At 36.6% G+C, this 16,084-nt stretch overlaps 1 protein-coding gene across 2 annotated transcripts in view; it reads left to right on the plus strand.

The window, feature by feature from the left end:
• Positions 1-16,084, plus strand: part of LOC108231854 (MAM domain-containing glycosylphosphatidylinositol anchor protein 2) — a 220,738-nt gene that overhangs the window by 173,376 nt on the left and 31,278 nt on the right. For both annotated transcript variants that reach the window (XM_017409220.3, XM_017409222.3), the window contains exons 11-12: positions 1,002-1,150; positions 15,388-15,565. In XM_017409220.3, coding sequence (XP_017264709.1) covers positions 1,002-1,150; positions 15,388-15,565 — 327 coding nt within the window. The remainder of the gene's footprint in view (positions 1-1,001; positions 1,151-15,387; positions 15,566-16,084) is intronic.

Raw genomic sequence — 16,084 nt, forward strand, 5'->3', positions numbered from 1 at the left:
CACATAATATGAAAACAAGTGTTTAATGGCAGTAGAAAGTCAGGATCACAGGTGCACTCTGCTTGAAATCTCCTAAGGGTCTAAACCATTTAAAAGCTTCATTTTTTTCAAGATAATGAGCCCTCGCCTCCTTTGACAACTTGCCACAAAAGATAACAATGTTTTTCTAGTGTTTTCTTTCTATATCTGTCGTATTTGTCTTGTCACGTTGACTGCAGCTTCTTGTTTATTAACAGCATCCCCTGGTGTAGATATCAAGGTTGGTGCTACTAGCAGAATACAATGTGCTGAAATGCAAAAGCCAATCTTAGATTTTGAACAGACTAAGCTTTTGTGAAGGTTGGATGCCCCTCCAGCTTTTGTACTACAGGAAACAATTACATTTGAAGAACAAAACTGCACTTAGTGAGCAGTGTTATGGGGACTTTAAAAAGGCAATATTTTGATTTTAATGGTCTTTATGTTCCACGTAGAAGGACAGCAAGCTTAAATAGCTTACCAAAGGAGACTTGTTCTGCAAAAACCACTGTTTTTGAACTGCTGAAACAACTTTCTAATAGCATCAGTCACCATGTCACATTCTGAATGACGATCAAGAAGTGTTTTTCATCCATCTATCTATATTCTCTTTTTCTGCATGTTCCAGTTCAGTGTTGTGGGGAGCTGATGAAAGGTGGGATACACCCTGGACAGGTTGCCAGACTATCACAGGGTCACATAGAGATGAATAAACATTCACACAGACACACATAGGGACAACTTAGAGGTGCTAATTAACCTAGCATGTCTGTGCTTGATCGTGGGTGGAAACAGGAATACCAGGAGAAAACCCAAGCATTAACCAAGAGAGGATGCAAACTGCAGCAAGGTTTCAGTCGGGAGTTGAACTTGCAACCTTCTTGCTGCAAGGCAATGGTGCTAACCAAGCACTGTAGATTTAAGTAAACATGTATATTTGGATAAAAACAGAGTTAATTGATATCATTCTGTGCTTGCTGCAGGTAAAGCCTACCCTCCAGAGTTCTACTATGACACCTATAGCCCTCTGTGGCAGGACAGACCCAGAGTCTATGGCTTCAAGCTGCAGTGGACCCAGATGAACCCCAACGCTGTGGACCGCATTGTTGCCTACAGACTGGGCATCCGACAGGTAGGTCTGCACCCAGTTAACAGCGTACCCTCCTGTTTGCTCTTTCAGAGTCTTTCTGTTTTTCAGTTGTCTCTGCGCACGTGGAGTTTTGTCACAGCCTCAACATGAGTTTCCAAAACTTAAAATGTTACCTTGTAGAACAATAAGTATAACATGTCCACTTTTCAGCCTCTGTTTGTACAGAGGGTTATTTTCTGTGCTATAGCTGTAAAAGCCATTCCTATGGCCTGATAAGTCATATAATAAAAGGGCTTGATTGTGCTTGCTTGCTGTGACCTATTGACGGAGCTACATGGTATGTTTTTTTTTCTTCCTATTGTCTGTCTCATAAGGCACCATTGAGGCTGTAAATGAGCCTTTGTTGGCTTTGTGGTATTACAGAGCTCCTGTCAGGAGCAGTTTGTTGATCGCATATTGCAGTTTGTTCAAATTGTTTCTGTTTTTGGGTGCAAGTGGAACCCCCGCAGTGAGAATTAGCCAGCACAACTCTTGGTTTTTCTGTCTCTGCAGTGAACTCCACAGATGACAAACAGGTAGCATTGATGGATGTTGTGGTTGGGTTTTGAAGTAGACTACTGGGGTTTTTCCAATAGCCGAAGCTGGTGCTGGTTCAATCTTTCTTAGAAGTCAAGGCAGATTTTTGCAGCCAATTATTTTGTTTTTGGTACATTAATGTTACAAGTTAATATTTGTACACATTACAGCAGTAAATTCTGGGGAAAAAAACCTTGGTGAGAGGTGTGGTGGGGATGTTAACGGCCTTGGATTTAGTGATTTAGCATTGCTGCCTGAGGGTGACTTTAACTCTGACAAAGTGTGTGGTGGAACTCAGGATTTAATATTTGGATCAGTTTTATTCTGACATTCTATGCTTCAACTTGTGCATGTCATTTGGAAACATAAATTAATCGTAATTATGCAAAAGTGAAGTATAAAACCTTAGTGTAATATTGGCTAGTAATCTAAATTTTAACAGTCACATCAGCCTTATCACTAGTTAGGCTTTCTAATATTTGAAGGTATGAAAAGCTTGTATCAAAATCTGACTTTGAAAAATTAACTCATTCATTTATAGGTTGGACAATAATAATTTTCTTTTTACAGGCCTCCCAAAATGTGCTTTTCACAGACTACAGCCAGTTCAAAGTACTACAGCTCATAATCTCAAAGGCACTAGGAAATTTGAACACGTCACTCTTGTTTTAACATCTCTGCACTGGCTTCTTGAAAAGAGAATCTATTTTAAAATTTTATTATTTGTCTAAAAAGCTTTAAATGGCTTTGAGCCCTAATATATAGAAGACATGTTAACCTCTTAGATCACACTGATCTGCAGACCATGGTAATTTAGTATTTTCTTGTGCCTTATATGTTGATTTGATGACCTGTGGTCAGGTTTATTAGAGGTTTGCTGTGAATACACGGTAAAGTATGAAGAGGTACAAGAAGCACATTGACACAAGTGCTGCCCACAGATGTGCCTCAGTTTTAATTGGCTTAGCCTGCTCAGATGTGGCTAATGTTGATTATTTTAAAAATGGCAAAAATCTGCCTTATTAAATGGCCAACCAATCAATATTTTTACAACTTATTCTCTGCTATTTGGGCAATCAATCCTTACTTTCTCTCCTAGTTTATTTAGCTTTTTCTTTTAATCATGAGAGCATTTGTTCCTTATAAACCTTTCGGGGTTTTTTACATCAGTACATTTGACTCTGCCCTTATATATTCTGAGCATCGTTGACATTGCCTTTCAGATTTGTGCTGCCAGTTTGGTGGAGGTTAAAAAAGATGAACAAACAAAAATAGCAACAGAAAAGGAAACGCATGCGGCTATGCTGACTCTATCACATTCCTGCTCCGAATTAGCAAACATGTCTTCAGTTTCGTTTGTAATGAATAATAAAATTTCATGTTTGTTTCACACTACACCCTCCAGGAATTGGAGCCTGAAAACACATTCTCTGCAGCTGCTCTGTTTGTGCAGCGCAATGACTTTTCTGTCTATTATCTGCATTGGTGTGCTTGGTAAATATTAAATTGTGCTTGCTGGGCATTTGTTTTAAAACTTGCAAGAAATTTACATTTGTTTTTGGGTGTTTTTTTTTTTTTCCTCTCTATTTTGAGCTGGTTCTCTGTATTTTCTTTTACAGCTTTAACATTTCCGTTTGTGATGGAATAAATTAGGCAAAAAGTAATCCTGAAGCCTTGACAACATTTCAATTTTCTTGGCATTTTATTTATTAAAAAGAGAACACGACTACTGCAGTCTATTTAAGTGCAAATTAATTTCTCTCCACCTTCTTACCCTGAACTCTCGAGAGGTTACATCCTGTGACCATTTTTTTCTCTCTCCAGCCAGTCTTCCTGTGTTTTTGAGATGAAAGAGATTCTTTGCTGCATTGAAAAGTTTCAGCAGCTTCTATCCCTGCTGTTGATTGATTCCGTCTCAGGGCTTGGTATTGATTTAGAGTGATAATTAGATTTTTTTTTTCATTTATTTATTTTACTTTATAGTGGGAGGAAAGTTGGAGCTAGAAAGAGGCAGAAGTGTCAAAGCAAGTGATCCGGAGGAAAGGTGGGAAAGAAAAAAAAAGAAACGTGTGGGAGTAGAGGTTCCTTTTGTAAATAAAAAAAAAAAAATGCAGAGACCCTCAGACCGACTGAAATAGTGGTGCAGTAAAGAAAGCTCACATCATGCAGACTACGCCGCTTCAATCTATTTATAGATCCAGCAGCCGCTCCCCTGCCATTCCCTGAGAATTATTATCATTTCTCTCAGTGCTTCTGAATTAATACTTAGAAGTGGGAGACCCTTTGCCTTTGTAACAGATTGCTTTGTGTTATCATCCATGTAAGAAACGGTCTAGCTGAAGGGGAAATGGGAATGAAGCTGTAGCTGAGAAGGCATGCACCGGCCCGAAACACCAACATAAATCCCCACATCAGTTAGGGATGCAGCAGGAAGGTGTGACACCTGCCCTCATTTTGATATTGTAGCCAGGCTTCAAAATGCGCGAGAGATTTTCAGCCCACGGGCATCGGCGTGGTGAAAATTGAATGTCTTTCTGATCAGATTTCCAAACATCCTCAACAAAAAAGTCAGTTATTACTTCTTGACATTATAAGCAATATTAAGTCTTTACATATTTCATACATTCACAACGACAAAAACAAGAAGAAGGGCAAATAACTAATCTCTCATAGCATTGTTTGGCAAGTAACTCATCTTATAAGAGCTTTTTAAGGTCAACAAAGAGTCCTTTAGTTTATGTTGAGTAAATTCTTTCAAAATTTTTCTAACAAAATGTTTTTAAATCTGTAAAATTCTTGGGCCATCTTCCATGCACTCCTACTTTGAGGCCCGTCCAAAGACTTCCAGCAATCTTAAGGGCATTACCAAACAATGCTTCTTGAGAGTGCCAATTCTAGATGTTAAGTCTGTTTAGATGAGGCAGTTTGATGTTTGGTTAAAGACTTTAAAGGCATTTGAATGAAATCTTCTACCAGAAAAATGTTGATGCTCCCCATACCACTGGATACACTACAACCCCATATCATAGTTATCCCACCCTCTTGCTTAATGGTTGGAAAGGTGTCATTCAAATACTGCATATTAGCACGTATTTAGTATTTATTTGCAAAGTTCCTGTGAAGTCCTTTGTGTTGAGGACAAGGTAAGTTTTTTCTTCTTGTCTTGGCTGGTGTGGGACTTCAAAGTCAGCCATATATGAAAATTGTTTCAATTGTATGTGTTGCTGTCAAGCAAGGTTTTTAATTAGATTTTTATTATTATTATTATTTTTTTTTTAAGATCCTAAAAGAAAGAATCTCAGTCTTGCAGACCTGAACTCCACTTTTTCTGTTTCTTTTAACCACTGTCTCATAAACTAAGGAAGATTCAAATCACATTATATTTTATTTTTCTCCCATGCCACAGCCCTAAAAATGCCCAATTTTTTTTAAATGTCCCTCTCTCCAGTAAAATTACCCAAAACAGATATAAATGTTGAAAAGAATAATAACTTTGTGCCTTTCACAGATAAGTTTAACTTCAATTTATTCAATATCCACAATAGAAAAATTGACCAAAGCTGATGTCCACACCTTATTTTGTCCTTTTCTCTTGCTGCTTCTTTCTCACCTTGCTTCTGCTACTTCTGTTTTGTCTTTTTCAACTGATCTGACAAGTCAGGATGAGAGAGCAGATCAATCGAAGCCACACTAATTACATGCAGGCGCTCAACAGTAGATCAGCTCTTGTCTAACATTATATCGTCAGTTTGATTAGTTACGTGTTTCTTTTGAGTCTCGCTATCACTTTGAACAGTCACACTTTCTGTCTTTTTTTTAAGTTGGTGTGAAACAAACAAGAAAAGCTGCTGCAATCATAGGAAATTAAATCAATAATCTTCTCTACTTTTATGGGGAAAATGTGAAAAATAAAAGGTTATTGGACGTAAACAGAAACCTTAACTGAGTAGTCCGTAAATTCAGCAAAAAATCAAAATGAAGGAGCAAAATCTATAAGTCAGTAAGTGTGTGTCGGATTCCAGTTGTGTGAAGAATAAATGCTATTTGAAAAACATTACTCAAGTCTGATTTGTATACTGAAGCATTTTTCTTTGTGATAATGGAACAAATAAAATATCTGTCTCTACTGATTCATTTGGAGTTTAGCTTTTGGACACTAATATTCTCTCTCACACTCACAACCAGGCCAAAGGACTGGTTTACAGCACATATGTGCATCGTTACAACAACTTAGAATGTGGGAAAAATGTATTAGGAATCAAAAAGTCAAATAAATGAGATAAAACACATTCTCTTTCAGAGTTTTGTCAGCATTTAAATCAGAGCCTAAATGGGTAAATAACTGATCAGCAGTGAGTCTGAAATCACTGTTTTATTCACGTTTTGTTCTGTTTGGGTTTTTTTGTTTAAGCATTATTTAAAGATGTTTTTCCCCCTATTTGTCAGTATTAGTTTAAAAAGCTTCTTTAGCGCTGTTTTTTGTCATCTTATTTAAATGTTTCATAGACTGGTGATAAAAAATGTTACCTGTCAATCAACTGAGGAGTCAAACGAGCTTAAAATCTTCTAAAGATGCTTTGCTGATGTTGTTTTATTATTACTGTACATTCAGAACTGCTAAGAAGAATTTTTTTCTTTCATTTTTATCATCACCAAAACATCTATAAATACTAACCATAAGGCCTTAATTATTAAACTCATCCTCTTCCATCCAGCCTGTCACTGTTACTTCACCAGTCCTAATTAATAGGGACAGTGCAGTGTTATATAGATAAACAATCTTTAAAATCAAATACTTTGATTGCGTTAGGCTTGCCCTTAGATGTGCATCATGTGTTCTTATGTATTAAATTCAGCAAAGTCAAAAAACCCCATGAACGGATGGATATGTGAGACACCTTTTTTAACTTTGAACTGCTGACTTACTAGCCTCAAATAACATCTTCAAGCCTAGCCGCCTATTTTGCCCACTCTCCATTTGTGCCCCAAAAGCCAAAACAATGGAGCTACTTTTACCGTTTTTCCAAGTCTTTCTCACTTTATCCTGATGCTTAGTCACCATTAAAATTTGATAACGTTTTGAAAAGGTTAATGACTGACAGGAGGGTGTAAGTGGTATAGATGAAAAAAAATATTTTGATATAATAATAATGTGGATATTTTTGCTACCCTGAAGCATGGCAGTGGTATTTCAGTAGAAAACGTTTATAACCAGAGAAATATATATATTTTAAATATCCAGAGTAGTGTAGCCGGAGCCTAAGTCTCCTGTGAGGAGGTTAGAGTCAACTTTTTAAAAATTCTAAATTTACTTGTAAAGCTGTTTATCTAAGAAAAACATTAAATTATGGAAATTAGAGCTGGGCGACTTCACCCATACTATTACCCATGATGTGACATTTTGTGCTTATTTATTTCCTTAATATTTTATACATGTCAAGAATCAGACATGCCGAATAAATAGATTCCATCAAATGCAACAGCAGCTCCTGCATATTTACAGTCAGGCCGCGTTTCCATTTTTGCTGTTGCCAGTTTGTTTTCTTTCTCGACCTTGTTTTGTTGCAACATTGTTTGCTTTTCCTTTTTAACTATCTCGTCCTTGCTGCTTTTGTTGGATTATTCTCTTGTTTGGATTCTGCTGGAGCTTTGCAGCCATTTTTCATTTGTTTGCTAATCTTTCCCGCCTTTTGGTCATTTTCCATTTTTATTAAAATTTTACCTCTGTTTATTCATTCAGTTTGACTCCTGAGGCTGCATTTGGGTCATTTTCTAAACTCCCCAATAACTGAACTAATAAAACATTTGCAGTTTTCATTGAGGACCGATAAGCTGCTGCTGCAAAAAATGCAAACACGGGCGAATCCATTCAACATAAAATCATTAAAACATAAATCAGAAATACAGAGAGGTTAGTTAATGATGCAACAGCAAGCAAAACGCATGATGGCTAAATTGCATGTAATTAGTCTTCTATAATATCAGGTTTTTAGTCAAAGTGTTGCTGAAGATCTGGTCATTTTCAGGTTTGAATGAAACTCAGTGAATAGGACTTGAAGGACAACTATACATTCAAATTCTGCTACAGGTCTTTTCCTCAGCTTCAAAGTAAATCTACAGTTTGTGTGCTTTGTTTGGGAAAAAAAAAATTCTCTCTCTCTCCCTCTTCTTTTCTTTTCAAATCGTATAGACTGGAACAAGTGTCAGGGGCCATGACATCTGCAAACAAAACAAAAATTCAAGGCAGTCTGGAGCAGCAAAAAGAAGATGATTAAAATGTTACATAACTGATGCTGAGGGTGCAGTACAGATAACATGAATATTAAATCCATTTTAACCAGCAGTTGTAATTAGGCAGAGTTACAAAATCAAAGCAAGCGTAACACATGAACACTGCAGTGAGGGGACCAAGACAACATGAGGCTTTAAATACACCAAATGAGATGATTGAACATAAGGAACAGGTGTGCTTATTACAAATCCAGAGCAGGTGTGACAATAGAGCAGGAAAGCATCATTAACAAATAAACTGCCTCTACAAAATAAAACAGGAAATAAAGATGATGCAACAGAATAAAAAAAACACCCCACCAAAATCTAAATTTGACTGAACCAGATACACAAAAAAAACAAACTAACAAATTCAAAATTAGGCCCAGAACCCTCTGAGACATGACAGGTATAATTAATAACTGAATGTCTGATTTTTTTTTAACACACCAGTGCTAAAAGCCTAAAAACTGAAAACCTGCAATTGCATAAACACTGCAGCTAAAATGGACTTTTTTTAACACTCCAAATTGCCTCCTGTCCATTTGTGAAAATTAGTTCAGATGTTTGTAGATGATGCTTCCAGTTTAGATTTTAAACACAGATTAGTTTTTATTTATAGTTTTTAAGATTTTATTCCTTATTCAATATTCTAAACAAAGCAATGAATATAAGTACATGTTTGCCGAGTGTGTGTATGTGTGTACTTCAGTGTGTGTCTGATACTTAAATGAGAAACATTGGATAGATTTTAATTAAACTTTGAGAGATTATTCATTGGATGTCTCTACAACTGATTAACTTTCAGAGCCAACCCAATTAAAGATGGCCACCACAGTCAAATGGCATCTTGTAATACTGCATGAAATTATTTTAAAAATATTTTTTCAAGGTTTGTCAAAAAACAGCTACAATTCTGTAATGCCTCAACCTTAAATAATTTTAGTCTAAAACTCTGGGATGAAAAGCAGCAAACGATATAGTCCTTGAAATGCTAGACCTTTATTCATTTCTTTTTTTTAGATATACCCTAAATCATAGAACATTTTATTTTGTGCAAAATGCATTTTCTTTCTTCTAGCCTCTAAACTTTTTGTAGTTCTATATTTTTTTGTAATTAGAATTTTTTAAAATGCAGTCTGTAAAAGCCTCTAAAGATAAAAAGTGAAAAACAGTAAATGGACAAAGTTTAAAAAAGCTTGTAATCCAAAAAGAGCTCTTCTAATTTGAATGAAAGTTCAGTGACAAACATAAATCCCAGCGTACTGTTCTGTTTGCCCTCTAAAACAAAGCAGCCACATGAACACCATCCATCATCCATCTTATTTCTTTACCCGCTTTTTCCTTTCCGGGTCGCGGGGGGGACACATAGAGACAAACCAGACAGACAACCGACATCCCATTCACCACATGAATTCCATGTTTTCAAAAGATTCTTATCAAAAAGGGTGCATTTTTGTTTGTGACTCACTGTCAATTGTAAATGAAGAATGGGAGCAAATTGAGAAACCCATAGCTTAATAAAAGAGAACTGGATGAGTGTTTAGAGTTTGTGCCACTCATGAATCGTTTAGTCATTTCAGACAAACTTATAAAGAAACCATCTCTAAGTCTTTCAGACCCAAGGCTGAAGAAAAATAAACTAATATGCAGTAAAAAAGAAAAGCATTAAACCCATGCAGGTTTGATTTAATGTCTCTTTCAGGCTCATTAGATAACCTTGGTCAGGAATGATGGAGGTATTTCTCTGTGATTTTCATTTGTTGTCATTTGTAATCATCAAAATTAAACGAAATAAACATTTGAAATATATGAGTTTGTATGTAATGTATGAATATAATATACAAGTTTCACTTTTTAAATGGAATTACTGAAATCAATCTACTTTTTCATGATATTCTAATTTTATGACCAGCACCTGTATTTCTTTTCAAACCTCTAAATATTCACTACAGATGAAAAAAACGTCTTGTCTTCTCTTGTCTTCTCTAAACATTTGTCACCAGTGTGCCGAAAATTTAGCATATTAGGATGATACGTCAAGTGTCTCAGCAGAGTTGCATCTGACTCTCACCATTTGTGTTGTAATGCTGTTTTCCTTCTTACTGAAAAAGAACAAATCTGCTGAAACTTACCCATAGAGAGTTCAAACACACACACACACACACACACACACACACACCACACACACACACACACACACACACTCAAGCAAAGACTGTGTAATTTATAGCAATTAACCGCCATGCCTTTTGTGCTTAAGAGGAAGGCCAAATTTTTCAGAGGATAGGTGGGGACAAGTGCACCATCTGTAATTACCTGTGTCAGATAAATCACTCTATTTACCTGCTAATGGGGATGAAAACTTGCAGCCCATAATTGCAGATCATCCAAACTCCGAGTAATTACTTAATTAGTATTGTTCTCACACATGCACGCTGACTCTGCTTCAGTGCTATCACACCTTCATTCACTCCATCTCTGTCTCGCTCTGCTAGTAACTCACTTCTTCTCCTTGTCCTGGGAGGAGCATGTATAATCAGTAATTGGGATGCAGAGGCTGTAACTTACCTTTGTGCCGATCCTCTCCTTAAAACGATTCTTTTAAAAAAAAAAAAGTCCCCTACTTAGTTTTTTCCTTGCCTGCAGTAAGCTATTTTTTTTTTTCATTTTTATTATCTGCTGAAAGTCAAAAAGCAGGCAATAATGTTTTCGCTTGTGTTTGCTAAGTGTGTGTGTTTGTGCTTCTGTGTTTGCAAAAAATCAATCGATAACCAGTGGACCAGTTTTAAAAAGAAACTTAGTGAAATTAATAATTGATTGTATATCTACAGTTGATTAACTTTTGGAATCAACCTGATTCAAGGTGGTTGTCACAGTCAGCTGACCTTTAAAAAGCCCAGAAATGGCCGCAAGTCACTTTCACAGATATTGAGCTCAAAATTGGGGTGGTAGTAACTGAGACTGATCTCCAACACTGAGCGCTAACGGGTTGCACAAAATTTTGTTTAAAATTTTGCCATTAACTATTTGGAGTCAACTTTACTTTAACAATATCATAAACCACTGAGTTTTAATGAAACTTTCAGGAAAAATCAATTGGAAGTACCTCTACAACTAATTAACTTTTGGAGCCAATCCAATTTAAGATGGCCGTCATGGCCAGCTGTAAAAACACACACACACACACATGAAGATGTGTGTGTGTGTGTCAATAATGTCAATAATGAATGTCAATGTCAATGAATGTCAATAATTTGGTCAGCTTTATAGATGTTGTGCTAAAATTGGGTGTGGTTGTCGCTGAAAACAATTCACAGTACATACTCCAAGTGCTGCTCAGTGTACAAGATCTTTGCTTAAAAATTTAGCATTAACTGTTGGAATAAATAATTAATTTTGGCGCCAAGCTGATTCAAGATGGCCAGCACAGCTAATTGACAACACAAAAATGGCTATAAAGCAGATAATTTTACAGAAATTAAGCTACAATTTTGTGTGGTAGTAGTTATTCACAACACATTTATCTTGCAATGTTGCATGAGATTGTGCATAGCCTTCTTTTGTGGGTTTGATCATAATGGCTCCATCACTTCTCAACATAAGGAGACCTTAGCCTAAGACTCTGGCATAAAAGGTGGCAGGTAATGTGCATTTGTTCAATGAATGCATGGCCTCTTATTTGTTTCTCATAGGATCAAAACAGATGAAAAGCAGTAATATTTATATGGTATAGCAGAGCTCGGACAAATAAAGACATGTTTTCTAACTTGCTGTGCAAATTTAAATCCCTGCTCTTTCAAGGTTCCTGCCTATTAACCATTGCAAAACATTCTCAAAGAAATGGTGGAAAATCATTAAAGAATTGATGCAGATTCAACTGTATCCACAAAAGACTTGTATAACCCAGAAACAGTATTTGGTTATAACAAAAAAAAATCTCTTCTAATGTAAGAATATCTCTCTTGCTTTTGGCTGCAAGCTGAAATAAAAAGGCTAATAATTACCTTGCTTACAACGGCTTGAAGGAGGAATTTGTTCTAGTGTGATGCTAGTGAATAATAAAAAAAATGTTTATAGAAAGTTTTTAATTAAAATTCTAACCTGGTGGTGAAGGAATGCATACTTGTGGTCATTTATTGAATGCTGTAACTACCCACGAACACAATCTTTTTGAACAGAATGTTTTTTTTGTATACAACATTCTCTTCTTTTATTAATAATTACGTAACAAGAAAGTTTTATTCATTTTTTTAATAAATGATTTGTTCTGTATAGGGGTAAACGGAGGCCTGGAGTGTTTCTCAGCTGTCATAGGGTGAGAGGTCCCAGTCCATCACAGATCTCACTCACACTCCCATCTACAGTATGAAAGCTTTCATGCAAAGTCTTTTGCCTTTGATACATTTTTTTTCCTTTCTCAACAAACCTAGAATTTTTTACTTCATAAGAGACTCCCAAAGTCCAAACCACAAGTCAAATAATGCAGGATTTAATAGGAGCCATAGGTGTTATTGTAATGATCTCATTTACATTTTTTCAATTATCTTTGTTTTTTGGTTTTGAGTCAAATTTCTTGCAGCTTTTTAGTCTATAAATTTATCTGCATCAGTAATGGATTGTGTCAGTTTGTTGCTGCCACAGTGTTGTTCTTCTCAGTTTGCTTCCAAATGTGTTTATAACATTTAGAGGCTGATATATTCAGGATTTGCATTAGGGTAATATCAATTTTAGTATAGATCTGAATCCTATGTTATCTATTAACCAAGCACAGTGTCAAATTATCACCTATAAGGTGTAAATATACAGATCTTTGTGCCTGGTTCTGTTCCTAAGGTGTATGTAGTTGAAGTAAATGTAGTATCTCCCTGAGTTGTTGCTGGCGTCTAAAATCCATCACATTTTAGTTTTTGTAATTCTAGAGCTGTATTTTGACACATGCATGGGATGATGTGGGCAGAGGTGGACAACTAATTAATGTGCATGGCCTAGAATGCAATTTCTTTTAACCGTATAGAGGATTATGAGCAATGATTTTCAAAAATTGGCCTCAAAAAAACACACCCACTGTTCTATCTGGTTGCTTAGTTGGAAACACAATCGAAAATGTGCCTATTTTTTTCACAATTTTCTTGCAATTTTGGCTGCCCGGAAAAAGACATATACAGGTGGTGCTGGCAGAGAGTGCCTGAAGGAACCTTTGTTGTAGTTTGATAATTCAGATTTTTTTGAAGTGGAGTTTTGTGGGAAGAACAACAATTAATATCTTACCTGTTGTAGATAGTTCTTTGAACAACCTCAGTTTAGAGAAAAAAAAGCAATTCTGACCAAACTGATGAGCTAATGGCTAGTGCAAGAGAGTCCGCAAGAGAGTCCAAGACTAGAGTGGATTGCTGCCGTATTGAAACAACACCAACCTCATAACGGTTTCACATGAACACTATTAATATTCAGTTTTGCATTACATGGTTATTGTTATTCACAAATGTAAATAGCGGCAGAAGCAGCTAGCTGTAGAAGTTCTGGCATTTCTGCTAGAATACCTGCGTAATCTGAAACTGATGTTAAATCTTTTTACGATTGGAGGTGTTTAAAGATGGCCGCAGAGCACTTTGGTCTTGGTCCCACTAAGACTAGCCTTTAGATCATCAGTTAGGCCAAAATAAACATTATTTCTCCCAAATGAGATTGTCTAAAAAAGTATCTACAACAGGTAAGATATTAATTGTTCTTAACTTTAAAGGTCTTATCTATGGCTTTAATATGTTTAGAATAGCAAGGAAGATGTCACAATGTCAGTACGCCCCGGTTATTTCTTTTTTACTTGAGTAATTGTAAAACAAATTGAAATATAAAATGAGTTGTGAAATTTCTGCTGCCCCAAACATTTCCGCTTGTTTTGTTTTAATGGGCGTATTTTAATCTGATGCTGGGATGTTATCATCATCATTTGCACCCACATTGTTCCCAAGGGCAGAGGAAATATCACCATACCAGATGATGATGATGTTGATGATGCAGTGACGCACAGCAGGTTTGTTTTATTCAAATGCCTCCTGGAATAAAAGCTGTTTACAGAATAACCCATACATAGGTTTAAAAGTCAGATGTGATAATAACTGGCTCTTATAGGTGCAAATTGTTCCTCTGGTTCTTGTTGTCTGCATATTCCTGTTTAATGATTCACCCTCAGTGATCCTGAACCATAAGAAATAACACATTTGGACATAGTTCAACAGATCAGTAAAGTTTTATGACATTCAGGTAAATGTAGGAGGGTTTTTTTTTTATCAAAGACTGACAACTAAATATTAGGGATTGTTTTGCTCTGAGCCAATAAAAGCCTCCAAAATACCTGTACAGGTGATCAGATTCAAGTTTATAAGGCTTGTGTTGCATGTTGCAAAATTGCAGGGTTTCAGCAGTTGTGTCTGTTTGTGACTCTGTGCTGATTTGAGGTATTTTTAATACACAGCTTTGGTCATTATTGAAATGAGCTGCTTGCTCCAATGTTTGTAAATCAGTGCAGTTTCGGAGCTGTACACAGAAAACTGAACACTCCCAAAGGAGCCGTACTTCTGAATGCCGACCAGACGGTAAACTGCTCGAAAGTCAGAAACTGCAGGACCAAATGTTGCCAAATTTATGCAGGATCCTGTAAGTATTTTTAGTTGTTAGGGAAATGCTAATGTGGAGATAGATTTTACTGAACAATCAGGTTTTTCTTTTTCTTTGTCTTAAAACTTTTGGTGCCTTTTTGAGCAGATACTGTAATCATGTTGTTGCTGAATTCTTCCACAAGCCTTATTCTATGGGGCATACAGGAAGTAAGTAACCTCTAAAAAAAGATAGTTTGTTTTTTTTTCAAATTAGATGCTTTGTTGTGTTGTGACTGAGTTAAAAGCATTTTGGTCAAATCTTGAAAATATTGTTGTACGCAACATCCCGCATTACTGCAAAATCTCAAGTGGTCCGTTAGCTTTATCGTATGTGTTGATGATGACTCTGAGCTACTACTACACCTTCTTAGCTTAATATCTGTAAAACTGACTGACTTATAGCCCTTCTTTTGTTTTCTGAGCTTGGTTAGCTGTGGCAGCCAACCTGAATGATGATGATTCTGGCTTTTATGATGGTAGACAATAATAAGTCTTTGGGGTGGTTTTGGTTTTATGAGAAGCCAATAAGCCATTATCTAGAGTTTTAAAGAGAGTAACCTGTGGGACTACACATTCAAATTAACCTTTCCTTTGACCTTTCACTTGAAAAATGTCAATTAAATTTCCTCCAAACTATTTCAATATGCCTTCACACAACCCAGCAGCTTCTCGTGGAACAGTCTGCAACAGCCTCAGGGGCTTTTTGTTTACCTGTGGTGACCATTTATTGATTTTTACTAAGCTACAGTTTTGGTTGTAACTCTTCCCTTTCAGATGGGGCTGCAGCGCTGGTGGGAGCAGGAGATCACCGTGGAGGGAAACATCGGCAAAGGAGAGCTCATGACGCACAACCTGACGGAGCTGATCAAGCCTGAATCCTACGAGGTGCGCCTCACCCCCATCACACGCTTTGGAGAGGGGGACTCCACCGTCCGCATTGTCACCTACAGTGGTAAGTGTTCAAAACATGGTGAGGCAGACGTAAAAATTCAGATTCTGTTTTGTTTTCTGTTCAGTTTAAAGGACTGGGGATCAATCCTTAATACAGCAAGTATTTACTGGGTACACGCCCAGTATGTACCTGGTTTGTACCTGCTGCTTACAGGGACTGGGCTGTGTTATGATATGACTTGTTACCCTGTACTTACTTGGTATGTAACAGGTACGTACTTAATAAGTCACTTCATAATACAATACAATCCCCGTAGCTACCAGATACTTACCTTGTAGGTACCAGGTACATACCCTATAAGTACCAGGTGCATAGCCAATAGATACCAGGTACATACCCAGCAGGTTACATATCTTGTAAGTACAGAGTAACAAGTCGATTCATAATACAGCCCAGTCTTCTTAAGTACCAAATGCATGCCCAGTAGGTACCAGGTACATACCAGGTGTGTAACCAGTTATTACATGGTAAGAACAGAGCTGTATTATGTGTTGATACTAAGAACTGCAGCTTCAGTGT

Source organism: Kryptolebias marmoratus, linkage group LG19 (genome assembly GCF_001649575.2).
Source record: "Kryptolebias marmoratus isolate JLee-2015 linkage group LG19, ASM164957v2, whole genome shotgun sequence".
Classification (NCBI taxonomy): domain Eukaryota; kingdom Metazoa; phylum Chordata; class Actinopteri; order Cyprinodontiformes; family Rivulidae; genus Kryptolebias; species Kryptolebias marmoratus.